Source organism: Diabrotica virgifera, chromosome 2 (genome assembly GCF_917563875.1).
Source record: "Diabrotica virgifera virgifera chromosome 2, PGI_DIABVI_V3a".
Classification (NCBI taxonomy): domain Eukaryota; kingdom Metazoa; phylum Arthropoda; class Insecta; order Coleoptera; family Chrysomelidae; genus Diabrotica; species Diabrotica virgifera.
Window position 1 is genome coordinate 67529637 of NC_065444.1, and position 26807 is coordinate 67556443.

The 26807-nt window shown below is 32.7% G+C and overlaps 1 protein-coding gene across 1 annotated transcript; it reads right to left on the minus strand.

The window, feature by feature from the left end:
• Positions 1 to 363: 363 nt before the first annotated feature.
• Positions 364 to 19557, minus strand: LOC126880054 (uncharacterized). Its single transcript, XM_050643707.1, has 2 exons — positions 19338 to 19557; positions 364 to 1011 (listed from the first exon to the last, which is right to left on the minus strand). Exon 2 carries the CDS (start codon positions 973 to 975, stop codon positions 448 to 450), a length of 528 nt encoding a protein of 175 aa, XP_050499664.1. The 5' UTR covers positions 976 to 1011; positions 19338 to 19557; the 3' UTR covers positions 364 to 447.
• Between the last annotated feature and the right edge of the window lie 7250 nt (positions 19558 to 26807).

The following is a 26807-nucleotide window of genomic DNA, read 5'->3' on the forward strand; positions in this document are numbered from 1 at the left end:
AAAATGTGTACGAATGTGTGCTAAATGTATAAGAATTTACAAACGAAGCAATACACTCACCCGGTGGAAGGTGAAAAACATGAATAATGTATTATATTATCACTCCTACGCTCCTTCATTTTATACTTGACATACATTGTTGATGTCGAGTTCCTGTATCTCCTGCCAATACCTGTTTAAATGAACCTCTTATGTTTGAGGCATTGTGGGGGCCCGGGCAGCTGCCCAGCCTGCCCCCACCCCCTTTTAAATCCGGCCCTGAGTACCTACAGATTATTATTATGATAGTATCGCAAAATTATTTAAAATGTATAGGACATTATTATAGAATTTAAGCTATTGGAATTTTATACCTACACTGTATTCCAGCTAATCACCTCATGTTATTGGTTTAAATATTGGTTTCTTAACTTACAAAATTAATGTATCTCTTATTCATTGAACCTGTTATGATTGTTTGATTGCTTTTGGTTCTAACACTAACTTATAAACTATACATAGCATAGACAGATTTCTAATTAAACTACTAAATTCCTCCATGAATTGAACTACGAAATGTTTCCCCCATTTTTGGGAAGCCCAGCCAAACACATAGTCTGGTGTATCTATCATCTGAAAACTGTTATAGTCAACCTGCGTAGGCCACCCGTGCTTGAAAGCTCTCTTCACAATAGTAGCACAGTTATTTGTTAGCAAATGATAGGAATATTTGTGTTTTACCAAGTATTCCTTCCAGAACCTTTTGATTCTATCCTGCGTGTCTGCATCAGCTGGAATCTCGAGGATTTCGTCAGCGGGACGTAGTTCGTCCAGAGAATCGCTGTCGTAGGTGCATCTTTCGTTGTCCTTAGAGTGTCCAATAGAAAGAGGATTGGATGGCCAGAAGCTGACGTAAGTACCGTCTGAGAGTTGCATGGATATGTGGCCGAAGAAGCTATAGGGAAAATTTGGACCCCATCTATACACTTTAATCATTTTAAATTCAAATTTGCTGCTTGAGGAATGAAATATCTGTAATAAAAAATAAACATCATGAATATTAACCTTAATTTTAACAATATAAAAAATTGCTATATTATATTTTAAACAAAGTAACAACAATAATCTTAGATAATCTGACAACACTGTTATTTAATGTGACGGTCTCCAGGACTTCAAGAATTTTTCGAGTGCGTAAACACGACAGGAAGAGAAATGGGTCTAAAAATTAATGCCTTTAAGACAAAATTTTATGTTATTTTGTCGCCAACTGCACAATTTTGTTGATCTATCTATTCCCTAGAGATAAATCACCAAAACATTGTCAGAATTAGTCAATCCTTTTGTAACCATAGCTTAAACTTAAAAGTACGAGAAATAATGACCAAATGCTATATTTGGACAGTTCTGTTACATGGCACCTAACCATGGACTGATACTGTCAATAGCCTAGGGCCTAGAGCAGTGTTTCCCAACCTTTTTGTGCCATGTCCGACCTTAGCAATTCCAAAAATGTTTATGCCCCCCATATAACATACATAATTTTGAATATATATATATTTTCAAAAAACCTTTTTACCACATAGTGGTGTAAGGCGTAAACCACATAGTGGTGTAAGGTTTGAAAATTAAAAAGTTAAATCGTTTACTTAGAAGATTAAAAATGATACGACTTAAGAAAAAATCACTAGGAAATTGTTTACGAAACAGTTAAGTAAATTTTCAAAATATATAAAAAAAATGGGCTTATTTCCCAACTAAATAGTTAATATAATAAAAAAATTCAAATTCAGATTCCAAACAATTTTAACATAGATTTTTCTATATTAATTTGTTGTTTTAATTTAGTGAGATCCTTGTTCTTGATCCTTGCTGCATAGAAATTTTATATTAGGTTCCAATTTGGCAACGGCGGATCCAGCAACCTTGCAAGGAAATGATATGAAAATAAAAAAATGGCAATGAAATAAAAAATTTCTCGTCACTCGCGTATGCATGATTCTTTTTCGGTATGGGCTGTTACTTTATTTTTCTTCATGTACCATGTCCTTTCAGAACGTTGGTTACTATCATAGCTATCTTAATTTTCTTCACTGCCACACTAAATCGACCACCAAGGCTTTTTCGTCCTGGACTGCGTTTGCCTTCTATTTTCGCTTTAATAAATAATATTTGCATAATATTTTGTAGCAACCTATATTTGAAACTTCTCATTACATATCCAAAATACTCCACTTTTCTCTTCTTGATGCCTTATATAATCTCAGTAGTCTTGCTGAGACGTTCTAGTATTGTGGAGTTTCGAATCTTCTTCACCTAAAATACTTTTAAAATTCTTCTATAGAACCACATTTCGAAAGCCTCAAGGCGATTAAGGTAAGTAGATCGATTTCATTCACAGTCCAAGACTCGACACCATACAGTAAGACCGAGAACACGTACTTTGGAGAAGGAATTCTGTTTTATGTTTCATTCCGTTATTCAGTTGTCAACAGGACACAAAACTCACGATTTATTTTCAATCGTAATTATCTCTTGCTTAACCTTCGGAGTACGGAGATTATTTGACTTACTTAGATTACGATGATGGGTCAAGCGTGACCCATTCTCATTTTATTTATAAGGATGTTTTAAATAGTCAGTATTATTAAACAGTATCTTTAATTCAACAAAAAACAAACAAAATCCTAAATTATTGTATTTGAATTTTTTAAGAAGGATACCCTGGGCATATACTAGTTCGCTCCGGCGGCCAGATTTTAATACCTTACAGAAAACGGGCATAGGTAAATTTGCTCCGGCCATATATTTGAATACAGTGGAACATCGATAAGTCGGATTAATCGAGACTGCGGCCGATCCGAGTTACCGAAAATCCGAGTTAGCCGGAGAATATGGTAAAAATTAATAAAACACGGTATACTTACAGGTATCATGCACAATACATCTAAATTACGTGCAGTTGTATACAGTATTGTTTATTTCTTGGTAAAAAACTTGGTCAAAGTGAAAAAATGTTTGTTTTGTCTGATGAAAATCGGTTCGGGTTAGCCGGACTTCCAGGTTATCGGAGGCCGACTTATCGGGGTTCCACTGTACGTATACCCGTAAACCGAGACGGCTGCGATTTACGTGTACCTACAAACATAGTGAAAATATTCTTCGAAATCCGAAGACCGGGTCAGGACTGACCCGGCATCATAGATGTTACGTAGAGGAAAAACTGTAATTTTCATGTTCACGAATTATATGCGAAAAAATAGATTGAAACAAATAAGGAGAACTTACGATCAATCGGATTTGTAAAAAATTATTTCATAAAATATTAAGAAATAACTGAATTTCGGGTCACGCTTGACCCAGTCTTCGTACTCCGAAGGTTAAAAAAAGACCACACCAGGCGAAGTCTCAAGGAGGGGGCAATTGACCCCATTGACCCCCCTTGGATCCGCGCCTGCAATTTGGTTAGTTTCAGTCTCAAGTTCCAAAATTGTGGTATATTTAGCTGATTTCTTTTTTACCAGTAAATCATTTAAAGAACTAAATCCACATTCAGCTATTTTTTTCATAAATATGAAGATGAAAAGGATAGCAATAGTTTTCCTGAACGCTCACTGTCACTATACTACTCACGAAGTCGATCGAAGTTCAACAAGTACGTGAGAACGAGAGTGTAGACAGGCACTTTATCCAAAATCACTTCGCTTCGGCCTACTTCCATTCACTTGCGGTTTTTGGACCGAGTCAAAAAGATCGAAGTCGGGATCGCACCGCTTGAATGTGTTCCTTGCGAAGTAGAACGAGTGTGCAGTAACGGGTATTTCGGACTTCGGCCAACTTTGCCGAAGTAACTTCACCGAGAGTGTAGTGCTCGTTTTTGCATATGTGGTTGAATTTGGGTATTCCATTTCTATTTTTCCACAAAGCCATGCGATCGCCCCTTTTAAAATTAAATTAAGTTTTAACTGATTCATCATTTTGCAATTCTATGAGTTTCTCTTGATACTACGTATTTGATATATCGGGCAAATTCACTAATATTTGCTGCATCATCCATGTTGGAAAATCAAAATATTTTAAATCAGAAAATCTTTATTTTAAATCACCCGATACAATATGCAGATGATTGACAATAAGAAGTAAAGCGGTATCAGTTACTTCACATTTTTGTCACATTCACTAACAATGAAACTGTTCAAAGTTTTGGTTGTTAATAGGTTTCTGACATAATATGGATAATTACACCAAATGTCTTCGCTTTTACATTGACAAGGACAAGAGTTTTATCTGTTGCTTATTTAATATATTTACTTTTTCAAAGATTCCGGCTAAATAACTCACAAATAGTTTACCATCGATTTTTAACAGATACTTATAATCTCAGGTGTGTGGCATAAAAAATCACTGATAGTATCAGACAGTTCCATAAATTTTTTCAAGCAGTTCTCTTCAGATAGCTATCTTACTTTAGCATGAAGTAAAAGTCTCAGGTGGTCTTTATTTTGTTCCTCACAAAATAGCTTGAAGAGACCCTCACATTTGGCATTAGATTTAATAGCATTAATTCATTTTCTTACGGAATGTAGTATGTACTTCAAATAGAAAAGCCGAGATGTTTTTAGCTATCAAGTTTTCCCTATGAATAACACAATGCACAAGAATCATTTATTGATTCGCATCTTTTATAGTAGGTGCGTAGCGGCATCTGCTAAATGAAAGACTAAGTTTTTCAACCTAATAAAAATATTTGTAAAATAAAATATTTTTAAAAGATTTTTAATTGAAAAACTTATTGGCCCATTTTCCTGGTGACAAAATGGGCCAATAAGTTTTTCAATTAAAAATCTTTTAAAAATATTTTATTTTACAAATATTTTTATTAGGTTGAAAAACTTAGTCTTTCATTTAGCAGATGCCGCTACGCACCTACTACCTTCACGGCAGTTGCAATGGGGGACTAATATGTCAAAAAAATTTTATCTGGAGTAGAGAGAGCAGCCTATGCATTCTCTGAAGAGCCTCTAACAAGAGGTGAAATCGTCGATAAGAGTGCTGGCTGCACTCTCTAATCTAAGTAAAATTAAGACGGTTTTGGCTTCGCATTGCAACTGAATAAAAATGGTATGCATTTTTATTTTATGTTATATTTTTCATTATTGTGCTTTCTAACCTTTTACAGCACAACATTTCTTCAACAAAATTCCCTGTCAAAGCCCTGTTCCAAAGTTGAATTATTAATTTGCACTAAGAAATTTCTTTATTTCAGTTTTTCAACAACTTGTTTTTTAATATATTCACCCATTTCGTCGATTCTTCTGCTAACAGTATTGTTACTGCTACTGGCATCTATTACATTTTTGTCATTTTTTTCAAGAACCGTTTGAAGAAACGCTGAATTTGACGGTTTTATTAAATTCTCTCCTATAGTATGCTTTTTCTTGTTTTAGCGATTAATAAAGATATTTGATAACTCGCTTCAAGAATACGATTATTAGCTGAAGTACGAGCAGTAAATAGAGACTTAGTTTTTCACAAAAATCTAGCATTGCATTTAAATGGCCCATATCGTAAGGGTTAAAGACATGTCGAGCCCATATTCGAATTGCCCCCTTAACAATCAAATTTCCCCCTGTGGGGCGTGGGCCCACGTTGGTAAACACTGGCCTAGAGGCAATGGGGCTCTACATAAAACTGTTCCGAATACCCTGGATATCGATGCAAACCAACGACGTGGTGTTAAATAATAAATGTAAATAAATGCCGTTCGTGAGTTAATAAAAACTGTTAAAATAAAAATAAGTCATACCTTGGTCATGTTCTTAGAGCAAACAGATACAGAATGCTTCAGTTTATTATGATAGGTAAAATCGAGGGCCGCAGAGGAATGTCAAGGGAACAAATATCACGTCTCAAAGACATTCGCAATTGGACAAAAATACAACTATAAAAGGACAGATGAGAAAAAAAGAGCAAACAAACAGTAAACCCAAACAAACAAACATGGTGGCCATGATGGTCAGATCAAGAAATGAAGCTGCGAACTTAACAAAAGAAAGTAGCATTTAAAAGTTTGTAGACAAATAATACAAAACGTAGAAAAAGCAGAATAGTAACAGATAAAAATGAAATAATCAAAAGACGAAGAGAATATTTACAATGTCTATTAAATAAAAATGCCGAGCAAAAGGGAGATACCTATAAAACAGAATAAATAAGCAACTAACTAACTGAGGAAAATAATGAAGGATTGATATAATCATGAAGGAACTAAAGAAACCAACGAGAGAGATAAAAAAAAATGGAAGAACACCGGGTAGCCACAAAGTAGCAGCAGCAATTATAAAAAAAAGTGTCAAAAGATTGACGAATGAAATCGCAAGAATTTGCCTATTTAAAAAAAAATAGGGGTTAAAACATACTTCAATAAGACGAAGATATTTTCTTCTAAGGCAGAAGGAAATCAAAGTAATTATACACACCTTTTAATTATTTACCAAGCAAATAAGTAGGTAAATGAAATTTTTTCAACAAAGGAAGTGTAAGGTAAATATTATCAACGAAAAAATAGGTTATCAGAAAAAAGATAAGGTTTAGATAAAATCAATAACGATAGTTTAGACTTGGTTTATCTAATAGGACCATAAAAATAGTTGATCTTTTATTACACTGAACACCCAAACTAAATGATCGGGATATTTCATAAATTGGACCATAATTTCTATAAGTATAGTCCGTCTAGAAAGTATCCGGAAAATAGAAAGCAGAATTATAATTTTGCGGTATTTATTTCATCACTTGAAATATAAACTTTCAGCAAATAATTCATCTCATTTACTTATACAACCTCCATTTAAATCTAAACACTTAACTAAACGTCCAGGTACACCCGAAACTAGGTCAAGGCAATAATTTTCGGTAATGGTGTTCCAGGCCTGTAAAACTGACCGAATCAAACATTCTTTATCTGGTGGCGCTGCTCGTTCCACTTCAATGTACATCAGTCCCCATATTTTTTCAATGGGGCTAAGATCTGGAGATGCTGCTGGCCACGGAATTGTTGCCAATTCGTGTTCTTGCATCCAAGCTTGAGTATAAGCAGAAGTATGGCATCTTGCATTATCTTGCTGAAAACGCCACCCCTCTGGATATAAAACATGAGCCGTTTCAAGAAGAAAACCATTTAGGATGTCACATTATTTCGCACATATCAACAGTATCATTAACTATACAGAGAGGTGTAGCACCACGCTGAGATATTGCTCCCCAAACCATTATTTTAGTGGGGAATTTGGAAATTTGAATGGTAACATTTTCTCTTGATAGGACTTTTAGATGATTTTCACCAAGCTGGAAACAACTTTCATCAGATATAAAGACATTATTAAAATTATCTTCTCGAAAACGTTGACAAAAATCTATTCTTCGTTGCCTTTGCAGAGGTGTCATTGTAGGGAGTTTTTTTGGATTCCCTGATATGTAGCCTTGCTTTTTCAGTGACATGCGGACAGTTTCTGGGCACACTTTTATTCTTCGTTGATTTCCAAATCTGTTCGCTAATTTTCGAAACCCTAGGCGCGGATTTTGTCGTCCTAAAGCCACTAAAGCATTTAAATTGTTTCCGCGAATCTTACGCGGTCTACCCGAAACTGGTCTGTGTCTCATATCTATGCCATTTTTTATCCTCTTTATTGTGTCATACACTCCACTTTTTCCGAGTTCAGTCAATTGCACTAATTTTTTAACGTTTGGGACACCCTTTCTATACAAATATTCCACCACTTTTATTTTTTCTGCTTGCGACATTATTTCACAAACCTTAAGTCTGTTTACAAACAACAATATTTATCAGATGGTGTTATGCGATTTTGTCCATAACCTACTATCGGCACAACCTACTTGATGCATTACTTTTGTCTTAAAATGTTACAAAAAGGAAATCTATTAAAATTAGGAAAAATTATACGGACGGATTATATATTTTTATATCTTCGACCTTAGGAGATTATTTTATTGCTAAAAATTGATTTTTGCAAAAATAATTTTTTACGCACTTTTAAAGCTTTCATTGTTTATAGGTTTTGTGATATTTTGTGATATTTTTGTGATATTTTTGGTTTAGTCTCAATATCTTTGCGTCTGTACATGTTACTCCTCTTCCCTCCAATATCTTACCGATTAATTCATCGAATGTCCGTCTCATCTTCTTCTCTTTTCTTCAATATCTTTGTTTCCCACAATTTTCTGAATAACATCATATTTTTTATCTGGTGTAAATGGCACCATCAACTCACCATGCATTCAGTTACAAAAAATATACTTTGTTCTTTCTAAATATATGGTCTTTTATACTCCTGTCACTTCTAAATTAACTGAGTGCTGCGTCCCATTAATTTTCTGTCATTATTCTTAATCGTTTGTTTACTATTTTTTTAGAAGCTTAAAATATATATAGTTGCTGCCATTAAATAGTTTACACCCTTATATATCTAGTAGATACTGATGGAAACGTGTAAAATGAAAATAAAATGGTTCGAAATATCACAATAAAATCAATATGGGACAAACAACGTAGCACAGACCTCAGGGAAAGCTGTAATGTAGAGAACATAAATGCCTGGACACTGAAAAGAAAAAATAATGGTATAGCCATATAAGCAGAATGGGAGAAGGAAGACTGGTGAATATAGCACGAGATAGATCACCAAACGGCCGACGGAGTATAGGAAGCCCAAGGAAAAGATGGAGTGACAACCTGGATATCTGATGAGGAGACATCCGAAGATGCCTCGAAGGCGCGAACCTCTTAAGGAATCAGGAAGAAGAAGAAGACATATCTAGTAGATGATTTTTTTAATTTTTGCCTCGTCTAAACGTACTTTTTAGGTCAAAGTGACGTTAATTACCAGGTTGATTAAAATTAAAAAATCAAAATAAAAGGAAATAAATAAATCAAGAAATAAATGAAAATACATTTATTAAAAAATGAAGGTGTAACTATTTAGTAATTGCAGACGTAGATAGCAATCCCATTACGGGATATCTACATTGTTTCGTGTTTCATTTATTATTTTCAAAATATTAGTTCTACTTCTTGTCTCATGTTACTTATAATTTCTGCTGTTATTCTATTCATTTAAGATACTTACTTTATTTCATTAATACTTCTGGAACTCATTTATTGAGTTTTATGTCTGATTTTCCAATATATTTTCTTTTTCGTCATTAATGTTCATTAATATTAATATTTATTAATATTAATTTTCTTTGTATCATGTTTATCCTTAATGTTATCTACTCCTTGTTTTTTTCTGTGGCCTTAACTTCTTGACTTTTCTGTACGGTTCTTTCATTTTATCTCTTAGATGTTGTTACTAATGTCATGGCCTTTTAATACTATTACACTAAACAAACTTTAACTTAAATATACCAGTCAATAAAATCAAAGTTTGTGATTTGTTTTTAAAATAGTGGTCTCATAGCGAATGATGACGAAAAAACAAGGAAAAAAAAACTTATGTTACAATCCAACGATCCTGACATGGTAAATATTTGGTCTTACATGTAGTTTACTCTACAGTGATGAGCGTGCTAATAACCGGCAAAATAACACAAGAGATGGAAAACGTATTAAGTTGTGAGATAAAAAGAAATGAAGTTAGTCGAGCTGGGAAATTGAGCGATATTAACCTATGGATTTACATTATGTTGATTTTTTCCCACCTTTAAACGTATCGGGTAAGTTTGGCAACTGCCACTGTCACAGTGACAGTTTTAGTTGACATACTGATCTGATACGTGTAAAGGTGGGAAATAATCAATATAATGTAAATTCATACGTTAATATCGCTAAATTTCCCAGCTCGACTAGTTTCTTTTCTTTTTATCTCAGAACTTAATACGTTTTCCATCTTTTGTGCTATTTTGCCGGTTATTAGCGCGCTCATCACTGTATAGTAAGTTCTAATAAAATCATCCTAGGAATGCAACTCAAAAATACTGACAATATCTTTTTAAAGTAGATGACGTGTAATGTATGCAAAAGTGAATTGTCAATATGAATGAGTCAAATACATTTAAATTATTAGAAATTTTTTCTCTCCCTCCGAATTTGATTCCGAGGCCACCACCATCAGCTGATCATGTTTTCTACTTTTCAATGTCTTCGAGTTAATCCGGTCAACTTAGACATCAAAATAGTTTGCAAATAACAAAACAGTACCATAACAAATAAAGTTTTAAAAATCCCCATCGATCCCATGTGTGCAACAAAAATTATTCGGGGTCAAAGGTCAAAATTTGAGATTTTTTGGATTTTTCTCGAAAACGGTAAATGTTTTATCAAAAAAAAACCTCAAAGCAAAGTTGTAGATCATAACATTCTTTACAGAAATAGTCCTTACGATTTTTTTCCTAAGAGTTACCATTCCTGAGATATCGCGATTTTAAAAGTTACATTATACATGATATGCACATATTATTATAAGCCACGTATGTACTATATCAGGCACTTAAGATAAGTATAAATGCCTATTTGTGTCTCTTTTATATAATATATTATAATATTCTGAAAATATTTCTTCAATAGATATAATCAGTCCCAAACTGAATTTCCTCTATCCACGTGGTATTGAAAAATATTTGGCTTTACGATTGTTTAAAAAAGAACGGATTATCTATTCTAACCAATGGCTACAGTATTGTCCGTAGGTCTTGTTCATATACCTTATTCTTTTAGTGCTAAAGGTTCAGTTCAAGTGAATATAAAATATAAGTACTTATTACAAGCGTCTTTTATATTTAGTACCGTTACCGTTATTTGTACTATTTTATAGTTTTAAAAAATGTCTCAGTTTTGCTTTATTTGCAATAAACTTTTAAGTGAAGATAAAACCGTTGTGGTTGATCGTGGAATGCCAAAAATCGAGGCTAGTGTCGCGAATGTTGATGAGTTTACTAAGTATTTAAGAACTCAAAAATCCCTTAAAATACATGTGAATTGCAGAAAACAGAAAAGCATACACCTGGAAAACTTCAGTCGCTGCAGTGAAAAGACAACGTGAGGAGGAACAGACTAGTACTTCAAAAGTAAGTCCACCAAGTCCACCTCATACTAGAACGCGAGTAAGTGAATCAAATTTTTGTTTTAAAAAATACTCGTGTATTTCTCCAGCGTGTACCAATTGCCAAGGTCAGTCTTGCTCAAATGCCCAGTTGCGTACAACAGAGAAAGATTCCTGTGATTTTAATGAAGAGACCAATGACTCAGTCACATTTGAACAATTTTTGAACATCCAGCAAGAGGAAGAGGAAGAAGTCGAAGAAGGCTTGACTGTTGAAGTAAACTTTCAAGAATATGAACCTGATTAAAATATTTAAAGAAATGAAAACAATAGTTAACCCAATAATCAATAGCAATATCAATAATTAATATCAATAATAAGGTAATATCTAGAACTTGACCGGTATTGTTTCCTTAAATTATCCTAAAATTGTCAAAACAGTTAGTGGAGTAGGCCTACAGGGGAAACCACGATAAAAAAACGTGCCGAGTACACTACCTCACAGGTGGTGTGGAAACGTGTGCATATCATGTATAATGTGACTCTTAGAATCTCGATATCTCAGGAATTGCAACTCTTAGGAAAAAAATCGTAAGGACTATTTTTATAGAGAATTTTAAAATCTACAACTTTGGTTTGAGGTCTTTTTGATAAAACTCACCATTTTCGAGAAAAATCCAAAAAATCTTAAATTTTGACTTTTGACCCCGAATAACTTTTGTTGCACACATGGGATCGATGGGGATTTTCAAAACTTTATTTGTTATGGTAAACCCTAGCTCTCCACCAAAATTTGGCTTTCCGGCAATTTTTGTTATTTCAAATGTCTATATAGACGGGGTTGCCTGTGCTGTGGATTCTCCCATGTCCGCTATTTATCGGCTGTCTTTACAAATTTGTAAAAAGCTCAGGCAATAGATAGTCGCCAAGGATTCTGCAGTCCGATCTATAGAGGATTTTCTCGGTATCTAGAAAATCAATTTTTTTAATTTAATAATTTTTTGATCCACGGTAGCCATTTTATTATTTTTTTATATAGCCTTTTTTCTATTCGAAATGTCGAATAAAGGCCTCTCCCATTTCTCGCCATTCATCTCTGTTGTGTGTGAGGCGTTTCCACATTGGTCCTGCGACTCTTTTGATTTCATCGCTACAGCGTATTTGAGGTCTTCCTCTTGGTCTCTTCGCTTCGTACGATCGCCAGTTTCCAACTTCTTTGCTCCATCTACCATTTTCGAGACGTTAGTTATGTCCAGCCCATTTCCATTTTAATTTAGCCGCTTGTTCCACGGCATCCCTTACTTTTGTTTTGTTTCGGGTTGCTTCGTTTGTTTGCCGATCTATGAGTGAGATACCAAGCATCTGTCGTTCCATGGCTCTTTGAGTTCTTCTAATCTTGTTCATGTTCATTTTTGTGAATGTCCAGGTTTGAGCTCCATAAGTGAGAACGGGAAGAATACAAGAATCGAACACTTTGGTTCGAAGGTATTGTGGTATCTTTTTGTCTTTTAGTATATATGAGAGTTTTTCGAATGCTCCCATTTTTACTCGTCTGCTTATTTCGGTAGTTTGGTTTTCTTTGTTTACCTTGATATTCTGACCCAGATATATATATATATATATATATATATATATATATATATATATATATATATATATATATTCTTTTACATGTTCCACTTTTGTTCCTTGGATGGTTATCGTTAGTTGATCATCTTTGTTCGACATTAGCTTAGTTTTGCTCAAGTTCATTTTCAGTCCTTTTTTAAAGGATTCTCTATGAAGCTCAACGGGAGCCATATAGGACATGAAATAATCATAAGACAAATGAGAATTACAAGAACTGTCCAGAAAGCCACTGCGCATCCGCTAGGAAAAATATTCTAATTCGGATTTTTTGCACAATCTTACTCAAAAAGGACCCCTTTTAACAAATTTGCATGTTGCCAGGACCAAAAGTTGGTCAAAAATTTTTTTGTTTTTTTCCTAAAATTATTTTTTTGCATGGAACAAAATTTTTTTAGGTTTTTTGGATCATTCCAAACAGAAAAGGTCTTCAGTGACTTTTCTCTAAAGTTGATAGTTTTTGACATATAAGCGATTAAAAATTGAAATTTTGCCAAATCGGCCATTTTTAATCCTCAAAAACTATGTGAAAAACTGAAAATTTGAATGTTGCCAAGATAGGTAGATATTCTTTAAACATAGATTGATGAAATGACGAAGAGTTTTTGCAATACAATATTCAAAACTCCTTTGTTTTTTAATTGCCAATCAAGCGTGCGCGACACTATTATCCACCGTTGCATGTGTAAACAGTATGGTGCAAATGAAAGGAATAAATAAGTTATTTCGTAAACCGGTGATTTTAAGGAAAAATCCCGAAACAGGTCGATTTTATTTTTAAGATATGATATTGTGGCATATATGGTATACTAGTGACGTCATCTATCTGGGCGTGATGACGTAATCGATGATTTTTTAAAATGAGAATAGGGGTCGTGTGCTAGCTCATTTGAAAGGTTCTTCAATTCTCTATTCAGTAATTTAAACATTTACATAATTATTTATACAGGGTGTCCAAAAAATTTTTATTAATTTAAATTATTTGACAAATTGACAAAAAATTAAATTATTGGACACCCTCTATAAATAATTATGTAAATGTTTATATTACTGAACAGAGAATTAAAGAACCTTTCAAATGAGCTAGCACACGACCCCTATTCTCATTTTAAAAAATCATCGATTACGTCATCACGCCCAGATGGATGACATCACTAGTATACCATATATGCCACAATATCATAACTTAAAAATAAAAATCGACCTGTTTCGGGATGTTTCCTTATAGTCACCGGTTTTCGAAATAACTAATTTATTCCTTTCATTTGCACCATACTGTTTACACATGCAACGGTGGAAAATAGTGTCGCGCACGCTTGATTAGCAATTAAAAAACAAATGAGTTTTGAATATTGTATTGCAAAAAACTCTTCGGCATTTCATTAATCGATGTTTAAAGAATATCTACCTATCTTGGCAATATTCAAATTTTCAGTTTTTCACATAGTTTTTGAAGATTAAAAATGGCCGGTTTGGCAAAATTTCAATTTTTAATCGCTTATATGTCAAAAACTATCAACTTTAGAGAAAAGTCACTGAAGACCTTTTCTATTTGGAATGATCCAAAAAACCTAAAAAAATTTTGTTCCATGCAAAAAAAATAATTTTAGGAAAAAAACAAAAAAAAACTTTTAAAAAATTTTTGACCAACTTTTGGTCCTGGCAACATGCAAATTTGTTAAAAGGGGTCCTGTTTGAGTAAGATTGTGCAAAAAATCCGAATTAGAATATTTTTCCTAGCGGATGCGCAGTGGCTTTCTGGACTAGAATGCAACTTGAAAATATTGACAATTTCATTTTGACATGTCTGAATTGTCAATATGAATCAGTCAGATACAATTTAATAACAAGAATTTGTTACCAAATAACAAAAACAATATTTATTTAATTTATTAATGTTTTGTATTTTGAGAACGATTACCGAATTAGAAATTGAAACGTAAAAATAAACTTATATTTTAAAGTAAAAATGTGTCTTATTCATAATTAAAATAATAACTAAATTGCATTAATATGCCAAAAGAAAATAGCTTCAGAACAATATTACTACACAAAGTTGAAAATTGATTTAATATATTAGATGTTATATTCTATTGATTATGTTCAAAATAAGAGAGCTAAAAGGAACTACAACGTTAACGGGGTTTTATTGTTTCATATGGTCAATGAAGCTCTAAATATGAAAAAACTGCGAAGTGCTACCATTTAAAGGGGTGCGTTTTTGAGAAAGGGCTGAATTAGTCCCGAGGCACAGGGTACCTTAGGGTGAATTCTATGCACTTTTGGTACAAACACATCTAGAGAAGAATTGTTCCAGATATAATTTATTATCGAAATATCACCTTTTAAAGTCAAAAAATATTTTTTTTACAAAAATATATTCAAAAGAAGAAGCAAAAAAAAACCACGATATAAAGCAATTTTTTGCCCCATAACTTTTTTCAACGGGGATATAGGTATAGGCATTGCTTCACAGAAAAAAACTTCCATCCTTTCTCTTAAAAATATAGTTTGGTAGAAGTCTCTGGGATGTACAGTTTTCGAAATATGATTTTTCAAAATTCGCCACTCATAGCATTTTTGGGTTATTTTCGCAATTTATGTCGCAAACATTGTTCTGTAACTTTTTTCTATGCAGTTTTAGGTATATGCAATGGTAGCTAATACCTTTAATAAGAAGAGAATTTAGTTGCTTTTAAAATGGTCAATTATAGAAGGTTGTGTGACCATTTTTAAGCAAGATATGGTTTTTTAAAGTTTTAGGGCCGGTTGTTCGAACGCTAATCAACAATGATCACTATCAAATATTTAATTACTGTCACCAAAACTGTCAATGTCAACTTTTATTGGGTTGCTGAAAAGATAATTGATTATAATTATGAGATTAGGTAATCAATTAACATAACAATTATTAACATAATTAATTAAGTAATTTCATAATTGTAATTCAGCAACCCACACAAAGTAGACATTGACAGTTGGTGACAGTAATTAAATATTTGATAATGATCATTGTTGATTAGCGTTCGAACAACCGGCCCTTATACTTTTAACGATTTTTGATAGGTTCTACGATTATTTTTAGCTTTCTCAAACTTTTTTTATTCTACACTTACAGTTGAGTCCCTGAATCTTTACCCGTGCGTCATCATTAAAAGCATACGAAATAAGTCGACGATAAGTCGGAAATTGAAATTTACTAATCGCAACAGCAAGTGACAGTAAGTGAGTTGCTGTTGCGTTTAGTAAATTTCAATTTTCGACTTATCATCGACTTATTTCGTATGCTTTAACTGATGACGCACGGGTAAAGATTCAGGGACTCAACTGTACCTATCTACTTTGCTTTACAAAATAAAAGATTTATACTTTGAACGATTTTTGGTAGGTTTTACGATTATTTTTAAATTGCTCATAACTTTTTTCTTCTACATTTTTCTTATACTTTGCTCAATGCAAAAAAGCTGATTTTCTTTAAAATGGTGTATTAGAAAATTCTACGACTATTTTTAAACAAGATATGCATAATTTGCAAAGTGTGACATATACACTAATTGGGAACCATATTGAAAACTTTTTTTATTTTTAATCTTACGAAAAAAAGTTATTCTTCATAAAATTTCGTTCATAGCCTGTAACTTAAGATGCAATCATCAGATATCAAATTTTATCAATAGTATACGGGGTATGTTAAAAAATATGAATTTCGACCAAGAGTAAAATACCTTTATATTTCACAGTATGGAAAAATATTATAAAGAAAAGTTATTTGAAATTAAAAATTATGTTCTAATATGCAATTAAATTCTTCTAATTGAAAAAAAAAATCATTCAATTTTATCTCAAATTACGGACATCCTTGGATATCTTGTTTAAAAATAGTTCTTTTCCAATATGTACAACATTTTAAAGTAAAGAAAATAAGCTTTCTTGTTATTCCACAATGTATATACCTAAATGTACAAGAAAAAAAGTTATAATGAGAAATATAAAAAATAAGCGTCAAAAAATCAAAAATTCTCAAAAGTATAAAATTTTGAAAAACTATAACATGCTTATAGATAGTTGCACAACCTTATACAATAGACTATTTTAATGGTAATTTTTCTTCCTAATAAATGACTATTTCATATACCTAGAGATGCGTAGAAAAAAGTTACAGAACAATGTTTGCGAAATAATGGGGAAAATGGCCCAAAAATGCCGTGTGCGGCGAAATTTTAAAAATCATATTTCAGAAACTATAAAGCCTAGAGACTTCTACCAAACGTCATTTTAAACTAAAAGGACGGAAGTTTTGTTTGTGTGAAGCAATGCCTATACTTACCTATATCACCATGGAAAAAAGTTATGGGGCAAAAAACAAAATTGCTTTCTTTCGTGTTTTTTTTTGCTTTTTCTTTTGAATATATTTTTGTAAAAAAAATGTTTTTGACTTTAAAACATGATATTTGATAATAAATTTCATCTGAAACAATTCTTCTGTAAACGTGTTTGTACCAAACGTGTATATAACTCACACTAATGTACCCTGTGCCTAGGGACTAATTCACCCCTTCCTTTAAAACGCACCCCTTTAAATGGTAGCATTCCGCGTTTTTTTTTATTTAGACATTCATTGACCATATTATGAAACCAATATGAAAACCCCGTTTAGTACATGTGGTGAGACCGCTCCCGTCTGGAAAAATTTCTGATTCGGTTTCTTTGTGGATTCCTATTCAAAAATGTCCCCTTTAAACAAATCTGAAGGGTGCCGGGCGGAATTTTTGGGCAGAAATTGTTTAAACAATTTTTTTAAACAAATACAAAAGATCACGGTTTTTTGCTCCGGAACATATATTTTTAAGTTTTGTCGGTCATTCTGAACAAGAAAGGTATCTTTTAAATTTTCTCAAAAATTAATAGTTTTCGAGTTATAGGCGATTTAAAATTTGAAAAATGCGAAAATACGCATTTTCTAGGCTTAAAAACTCATATTCAAATTAGTATTTTTGAGGTTGCCAGATAGCTAAATTGAAGACTAAATATTCAGCTTCCAGATTATGAAGAGTGATCGCGTCTAACTTTAATTTATACCGTTGTTTTTTAATTGTTAAATATGCGTGTTTATCCGATTTTTTTGCCGGTGCGGCGCGCTTTGTTTCAAAAATCTCCTATTTTTCTCCGAAAAATATTTTTTCTAGATTCTTTGGGACATTCTAAATAAAATAAATTTCTTGACATTTTTCTCAAAAGTTAATAGTTTTAAAGTTATAAGCGATTTAAAATCCGAATATGCGTTTTTTTGTCATTTTTCGGATATTAAATCGCTTATAACTTAAAAACTATTCACTTTTGAGAAAAATGTCAAGAAACTTATTTTATTTAGAATTTCCCAAAAAATGTAGAAAAAATATTTTTCGGAGGAAAATAGGAGATTTTTTAAATGGAGCACACCGCACCGGCAAAAAAATCGGGTAAACACGCATATTTAACAATTAAAAAACAACGCTATAAATTAAAGTAAGACCCGTTTACTCTTCAGAATCTTGAAGCTGAATGTTCAGTCTTCAATCTAAATCTGGCAACTTCAAAAATACTCATTTAAATATGAATTTTTAAGCCTCGAAAATGCGTATTTTCGCATTTTTCAGATTTTAAATCGCCTATACTCCAAAACTATCAATTTCTGAGAAAAATTACAAGACACCTTTCTTGTTTAGATTGACCCAAAAAAACCAAAAATATATGTTCCAGAGAAAAAAACATGATCTTTTGTATTTGTTTAAAAAAATTGTTTAAACAATTTCTGCCCAAAAATTCCGCCGGGCACCCTTCAGATTTGTTTAAAGGGGACATTTTTGAATAGGAATCCACAAAGAAACCGAATCAGAAATTTTTTTCAGACGGCAGCGGTCTCACCACATGGACTAGTTAACGTTGTAGTTCCTTTCTACAGTACATAATCAATATGTCAAAAATGATTTATTTCAAATGTCACTTATAAATGTTTAAATTATTGTGAAAATTATTGTAAAAATGGATAAAACACCTTCAAAAAGTCATGATAATTAATTCTCATAGAAAACTAAGTCATCATCATCATCAGTAGTTCGACAACCCTTTTTGGGTCCTGGCTTGTTCTAGGATTTTCCGCCATTCTGTTCTGTTCCTTGCTTTGTTCTTTCATTGGGCAATCTCAAGTGTTTTCAGATCTTGTTCCACTTGTTCCATGTATCTAAGTTTGGGTCCTTCCTTTGACCTTCTCCCTACTACTGGTGTTTGCCTCATTAGAGGCAAAACTTAGAAAACTAAGTCCGCCAAAAGAATCCCATAGGAAATATTTCGCAATCCATTCTTGAATTTTATGTGAGATTTTCGTAGGTCCCATGAACAAAATTTAACAGTAACTGAATTAGTGAGAAGAGCAGCACAAATTTAAAGACATATGAGCGAAGAAGAGTATATTAGATTCCTTTTTGTAAACATTAAGATAAATAATTAATGTTGTTTAATACGTATAATCAAAATTTAATCCCCACGCATAAGTTGTAGTCCATGTGACAAACAACTTCAGTGAGAAACTCGGTTTATTTATTATGTTATTAGTTGCTACAAATAAACTTAAACCAGCCTATTATCATTATATTAGGAACAATAATTATGAAAAAATACTTATAGAAAACTTACTTTCCGTCATTCACTTGTGGTCAATTAGATTCTGATATCCCTCAGTAATATCTATAATATTATAATTCGAGAATAGCTAGATTTTTACTTCTTTACGCGCTGAACTAATGTTATTGTTATTTGTTTTAGTTTATTTTGAACGCAAATCCACGTTTCTTCGTAAATATCTTATCAAACTGTTGAAAGAAAAGCCGGTAAATATATTTTTTTATGACACAATTTTCGATTAATTTTGACAGTGTCTATACAACCAACAACCAGTACAGGCTTTGCGCCTATGACGATGATATTAAAATTATGTTCTGCAGGATGGAGAATGAAGAATGAAGAGAAGAAGCAGAAACTGTCTCTTTAGCTAACCTATGTATTTCGTTACAAAATTATAATCAAAAAGTAGGATGAAAATAAAAAAAAGAAAATTTAAATCTAAAGCACATCTTTGAATCGATTAAAAAAATTGATTAGGCTCTAGTGATTTTGCTTGATTGGTTATGTATTAGAGCAAGATCACTTATCACGCAAAGAAAAAAATTGAGCAAGAGTTGTATTAGGGCAGTCAATGAGGATATTTGGCTCCGAATTCCATCCTACTACAACGATTTACTTGATATTTACAGAGTAAGTAGGAAATAGCTTAAGAAACAAAGTCCACCCTATGACGATGTGCGCTTTTAACTTGGGGGTGGTTTCTACCCCTTTTCGGGGGTGAAAAATTTTTTGGTTAAAATAGCCACGGAAGAGGCTAGAGAACCTAATTCTAAGCAAAAACTGTTCCATAATTAGTTTTTAAAAACTCAATACTTTTTGAGTTATTCGTGGTTGAAAATTGGCTATTTTCATTGAAAAATGACACCTTTTCGGACGGATTTTTGCGAATACCTTAAAAACTATACATCTAACAAAAAAACTTTACAAAATATTTGTGCACCTTATAAAAAAACATAAAGTTTCTTCATAAAACTTCTAGTTACAATACAAAAAGAGATATGTTAAGTGAAAGAGTTTGTTTTTTTGGTGTATGCTCAAATCGGTGTATTCAACTTGAAATAACAGAGAAACGGTCGATTTTAGGTGTATAATGATACTAATAACTTTTGTAGTGCTTGAAACGGCATTTAAAATTAGCAATAATAAATGTCAATTTCATTCAAACTAAGCGAGATATGCTACAAAAAATTGATGACTAATAAATTTTAAGAAGAAATGAGAAGTTTGTTTAACCCCTCATCCATAAGAATTAAAATACATCGTTTTTATTTTACAATACTTTTTATTATAGTGTTATCTCTATGTCCAAAAATTTGGACTGGTTTAAAATGACCGGTTTTTGAATAAAATAAGATCAAATTATACAGCATATTTTTAAATTTTCTTGAAAATCTTCCTTTTTCTCCGTGTAACTCGAAAATGATAAGAGATACGAAAAAAGATACTACACAAAAATGTGGGGTTCTTTTACATTAGAATTTCGTTTTTATTTTTCATTACTGCATCTCTTATCATTTTCAAGTTACATGGGAAAAAAGATTCTTAAGAAAATTTTAAAATGCGCTCTATAATTTGATCTTATTTTTTTAAACCATTCATTTTAAACCCGTCCAACTTTTTGAACATAGAAATAATATTATAATAAAAGGTATTGTAGAAGGAAAACGATGTATTTAAATTTTGATGGATGAGGGGTTAAATATACTTCTCATTTCTTCTTAAAATACATTAGTCATTAACTTTTTTGCAGAATATCTCGCTTAGTTTGAATGAAATGGATCTTTCATATTGCTAATTTTAAAGGTCTTTTCAAGAACTACAGAAGGTATTGATAGCATTACACACCTAAAATCGACCGTTTCTCTGTTATTTCAAATTGAATACACCAATTTGGACATGTACCAAAAAAACAAACTCTTTTCACCTACCATATCTCTTTTTGTATTATAAGTGGAAGATTTGTGAAGGCAAGCGTCTCTCTGTTTTTTATAACCTACAAAAATGTTTTATATAATTTTTTTAGTTAGATGCATAGTTTTTAAGGTATTTCCGAAAAACCGTTCGAAAAGGTGTTATGTTTCAATGAAAATGGCCAATTTTCAACCACGAATAACTCAAAAAGTATGGAGTTTTATAGCAAAAAATAAGTCAAAAAATTATAGAACAGCTTTTGCTTAGAATTAGCTTCTCTAGCGAATTCCTTAGTTATTCCAACCAAAAAATGTTCACCTCTGAGAAGGGGAGGAAACCACCACCAGGATAAAAGCACACATCGGCGTAGGGTAGATTTTGAATTAGGAGATAAGTAGAGGCTATTTCCAAGATTTCATTAAAATCCATGCAGTAGGATAGAATTCGAAGGTAATATTATATTCTTGCTCCCATTGACTGGCGTATATTGGAAGAAGACGTATATTCTGACTCATAAACTTAAAGGGAGTGGTTTGGAAGCACTTCAAGTCAACTATTTAGAATGACTGTTTCTAAAGTTAAAATAGCCATGAAAGAATCCCATGAAAAATCTTAAGTAAAAAAAATACAGGCAGACTAAAAAGGTAACCACGGAGAAGGCAGCGAATTAATAGCACAAAATCTAACTGTTGTGAGAGCTTGGAGATAAACAGCGCTTGACCGGCAAATTTCGAGGCAGCAATTACAAGAGACAAAGATCCAAGTAAACAGTGTATATTTATATATCCATCTAATCAGCCAATAGCGACTATGTTGGACATCTGGCTATTGGAGAGACTTCACACTCTTTTCTACCTCGTCTCTACCTTAGGTTATTTGCACCTATCACGATACAGCCTGTTATTTTGTTGCCAAAAAAAAAAATCTATATTCTAAGAGCTAGTGAACCCTCCGAGTAACGAACTTCCTGCAAAGCTAGAAATTTTTATAGTGATAACTCATAGAACACCAAGGCTAAAAACCATGTCATGGCAGGCATCAGCCCTGCACGTGTATCTACCAGGTGAGTGGAAAAGTGCATAGTTTAGGGGGTAAAAGGAAACTTTCTCCTGTAAAGTTTAAATTTAAGTATGTGTTTGAGTAAGTCATTTAGAAGAAATGTGTAAAATGACAGGATATTCTGAACAGCATAAGACCTTGAGAGGCGAGGGGAAAGATTAGGGTTTTTTCTTAAAATAATTTTTTTTGCATCGAACAACTTTTTTGAATCATTCCAAACATAAAGGTCTTTAGTGACTTTTCTCTAAGGTTAATAGTTTTTGACATATAAGCGATTAAAAATTTAAAAATTGCGAAATCGGCCATTTTTATCCCTGGATTGGACATTTAACTGAAAATTTCAATGTTGCCAAGATAGATAGATATTCTTTAAACGTCGATTGATGAAATCCTAAAGAGTTTTTTGCAATACAATATCAAAAACCCCTTTGTTTTTTAATTGCTAATCAAGCGGGCGCGACACTGTAGTATAAGTAGTGAAGACGTTTGAGTTTGCATAAATTCATTATCTCGAGAATGGGAAAATTTGAAGAGAAATCTTCAGACAGGTCGATTTTTATTTTTAAATTAGGACTTTTTGGCATATAAATAATACTAGTGACGTCATCCATCTGGGCGTGATGACGTAATCTATGATTTTTTTAAATAAGAGTAGGGGTTGTGTGATAGTTCATTTGAAAGGTTATTTAATTCTCTATTTAGTAATATAAACATTAACATAATTATTTATACAGGGTGTACAAGAATAAAAAATTTTATTAAATTAATTTACACAAAAAGAAAATTTTTTGCACACCCTGTATAAATAATTATGTTAACGTTTATATTGCTGAATCGAGAATTAAATATCCTTTCAAATGAGCTGTCACACAACCCGTACTCTCATTTAAAAAATCATAGATTACGTCTTCACGTCCAGATGGTTGACGTCACTAGTATGTATTCCAGAAAGTCCTAATTTAACAACAAAAATCGACCTGACTAAGGATTTCTCTTCAAATTTGCCCATTCTCGAGATACTGAATTTATGCAAACTCAAACGTTCTCAGTGTCGCGCCCGCTTGATTAGCAATTAAAAAACAAAGGGGTTTTCGACATTGTATTGCACAAAACTCTTCGGGATTTTATAAATCGACGTTTAAAGAATATCTATCTACCTTGGCAACATTGAAATTTTCAGTTAAATGTCCGATTCAGGGTTAAAAATGGCCGATTTCGCAATTTTTAAATTTTTAATCGCTTATATGTCAAAAACTATTAACCTAAGAGAAAAGTCACTAAAGATCTATTCTGTTTGGAATGATTCAACAAACCTAAAAAACTTTGTTCGATGTAAAAAAAATAATTTTAGGAAAAAACCCTATCCCCTCGCCAGACAAGGTCTTATTCTGTTCAGAATCGCCTGTCATTGTACACATTTCTTCTAAATTAATGACTAACTCAAACACATACTTAAATCTAATCTTAACAGGAGAAAGTTTATTTTACCCCCTAAACTATGCACTTTTCGACTCGGCTGGTAGACACACGTGCAGTGCTGATGCCTGCTAGGTCATGGTTTTTAGCCTTCGTGTGCTATGAATTATCACTATACAAATTTCTAGCCTTTCAGGAAGACCGTTACTCGGAGGGTTCACTAGCTCTTAGACTACTACTACTACATTGTGGTATTTATCATTTTAATTTACACTTCCATGATCTATAGTATATGCTTATTTTTTCAATGTGTCGTCTTTCTTGTCTCAGAGTATACGGACTTAAATTCAACGAAGAGGTGATGGGTTTCAATGTTAAGTTCTATTGTTTTCTCGAGGATCAGTCTTAGTGAATGAATCTGGTCCATTTTTTTCTGGAGTGAATCTAGCCTGATTTTTACCAATTAGGCCTATAGCCTATAACCTATAGCCTTTTGCAAAGCATATTTGCTAGTATTTTTTAACCATTTACAAGGCATGGACTAATAAGTAAAAGTTTAAACAGTGTCTGTAGCAGGTCATCGCCATCATTCACGTAGAGCTCACTCCAAGTTTGCCTTAGGCAATAGCTTCAACAGTAGGTGATCTTTCGTTTCCAATCATTTCGATCTACTAGGCTGTTATCTGGTTCTTAAATATGAAGGCCATTAAATTTTGCCCTGAAACATGCAAGTCACATGTTTAAGATTAAGGCTGTATTATTTAGGATATTTCCCTCTCAATTCTTGTAGCTCCTTATTTTTGGCTTAAACTCTTTGCTCACTTTGTTTAGATTTCTGTAAAACTTTCGAGTTGCATTTTGATTTCTAAGGCCTTCTGGGCTTTCTGACTGCTTTTCCTCGAATAGCCTTTCTTTCTTTTATGTAATCTTTTATATTCTCTTGTATTCCTCCTTTTCATCCGGCTTGATTTATCTTTAGGTAGGTATGCTTAATTTTTGTTATCTGTTTCCTCTTGGATTCTTGGCACTCCTTGTCAAACCAGTAAGCCATTTCTGCAATACTCTCTTTTCCATCGAACACGTAATAATGGACTGCTGTCAGTATGATTTCTCTAGAAGCAAGCAAAACTTAAAAGAAAATCTAAAAGAGATCATTATTGTTCCAAACGGTTTTGGCAGTGTTCTAAAACTTCTTAGAGATACATGTTTATCTCAGCTAATCTAAACAGTGAACAGTGTTAAGTTTTATTGCTCAGCTTCACAGCTTTACCGCTAATAACTGCTCATACTATGTACATATAATATGTATTGTTCAATTTTCACGTGTCAAAAATATTATTATATTTTTTGCTGTGTTTAATCTCTTATTAAAACACTTAACTTTTAATAAATCTCAAGCCAGCCCTGTTCAATAGTACCATTTCAGCCCTCCTATTTCTTACCCTCTCTCCTCACCCTTACAGACAGACATATTTGGACAATTTGGGATTGAGAATTTACTCTCTGCTCCTACACCCGCCAAAGGGTGAGCTGCTCTCTCGTATCTCTCGCTACACGTGAGGGTGCCATTTCTCTCCTCTTTCTCTCATCAGCCGTTCCACAAAAAAGTCGGTACCCCTCTTCTCTTCACTCTGGACGGTTCAGCCTTCCTTTTGGGCTGAAACTAAAAGCAATACGTGTTACGTTACGTGACGAACAGTAATTCGGGAGTGACGCCGTACCTGATTTCGCAAATCGTGGTACGGGAACAATCAATTCGTGTGTGACCACGGCTCTAGTGATCTACAACGTTCACAGTTTGGTAAGACTTTATATACATATTAATATTGTCTGTATAAAACCTTATACTTTATACTCTCACTTGAACCTGAACCTAACAATCCTACACTAATTACAGTCCACAATCAAAACTAGAGATTGTATTTTACAATCTCACATATGTACAAGCGTTATCGTACATTTCGTACATGTATACTATTGTAAACTGTACCCTTGTCAATGATCATAAGCTGTCGAAACACGTTAATTACAAATAAAAAAAATTTATTAATCAGATGTTTTTCTAATCACGCTGCTAGTTAGTATTTTCTATTACTTGGGACAAATTTTTAATTCAGTCATTATTACCTAGTCGCACCAAAGATCGCACCAGTTTAACAGATCCAAAGCGTGCTTTAAGCTCAGCTTACTAAACATACGCGTTGCACCATTGAGTCTCTGATCAAATTTAAGCTTGCCACAATCGATTGCCACGTGGATTGCATTGATGAGAATCAAACATTATGGTGCAACGTATGTAAGTCTTATACTGCAGGCCAGGGTAATAAGCTAGAAATAGACCATGTCCGGGACACTCAAAGATCCAGGTAGCTGACTACTTTTTTAGTTATTGTAGATCTATAAGAAGAAAACCTATCTGTTTCCTGCCTAGAGTTCACATCCGTTTTTTAATTATTAACAATTTAGTGCAAAAACCGCGATTTTTTCGATTTTTTGCACCCCATTCAAAAGCTAAATATTTAGTTGCCATAAGATTACAAAATTAAATTTTTTAGAACATTAAAAAGCCTTCAAAATGCCGATTTTTGAAAGTTAAAAAGTTAATTTGTTGCTACGCAAACTGCAAAATAAGTAGAAATCGTTATTTGCTAATAACTTTAACTAAAACTACCTTAGAACTTTAGTGTTTTATCCAAAGTTGGGTATTAGGCTACTTAACAAACCCTCAAAATTTGAGACCGATCCATTAATTAGTTTAAGGGTTATTTTATTGTTTATCCCAGAGAGCTTTATTTTGCAATAACATAAGACAGAAAATAATGAAGATAGGGCAATTCTGCGTATGCCAAATGAAAGTATAAAACTGATGCTATCAAAATGTACATAAAAAAAGGTAAAAAATTTATCTAATATAGTCAAAAATCCTAATGCCAAATTTGTGAAATTTTGTAGTTTATAAACATTTAGAATAACTTTAAAAATATTTTCCGTGAAAAACATTATTTGACATATTAGAAAAGCTGGTATTTTACACGAATTTTTTTTCCAGGAATTGTTTAAACAAATTAGACTGTTTATTAATTAATAAATTTATAA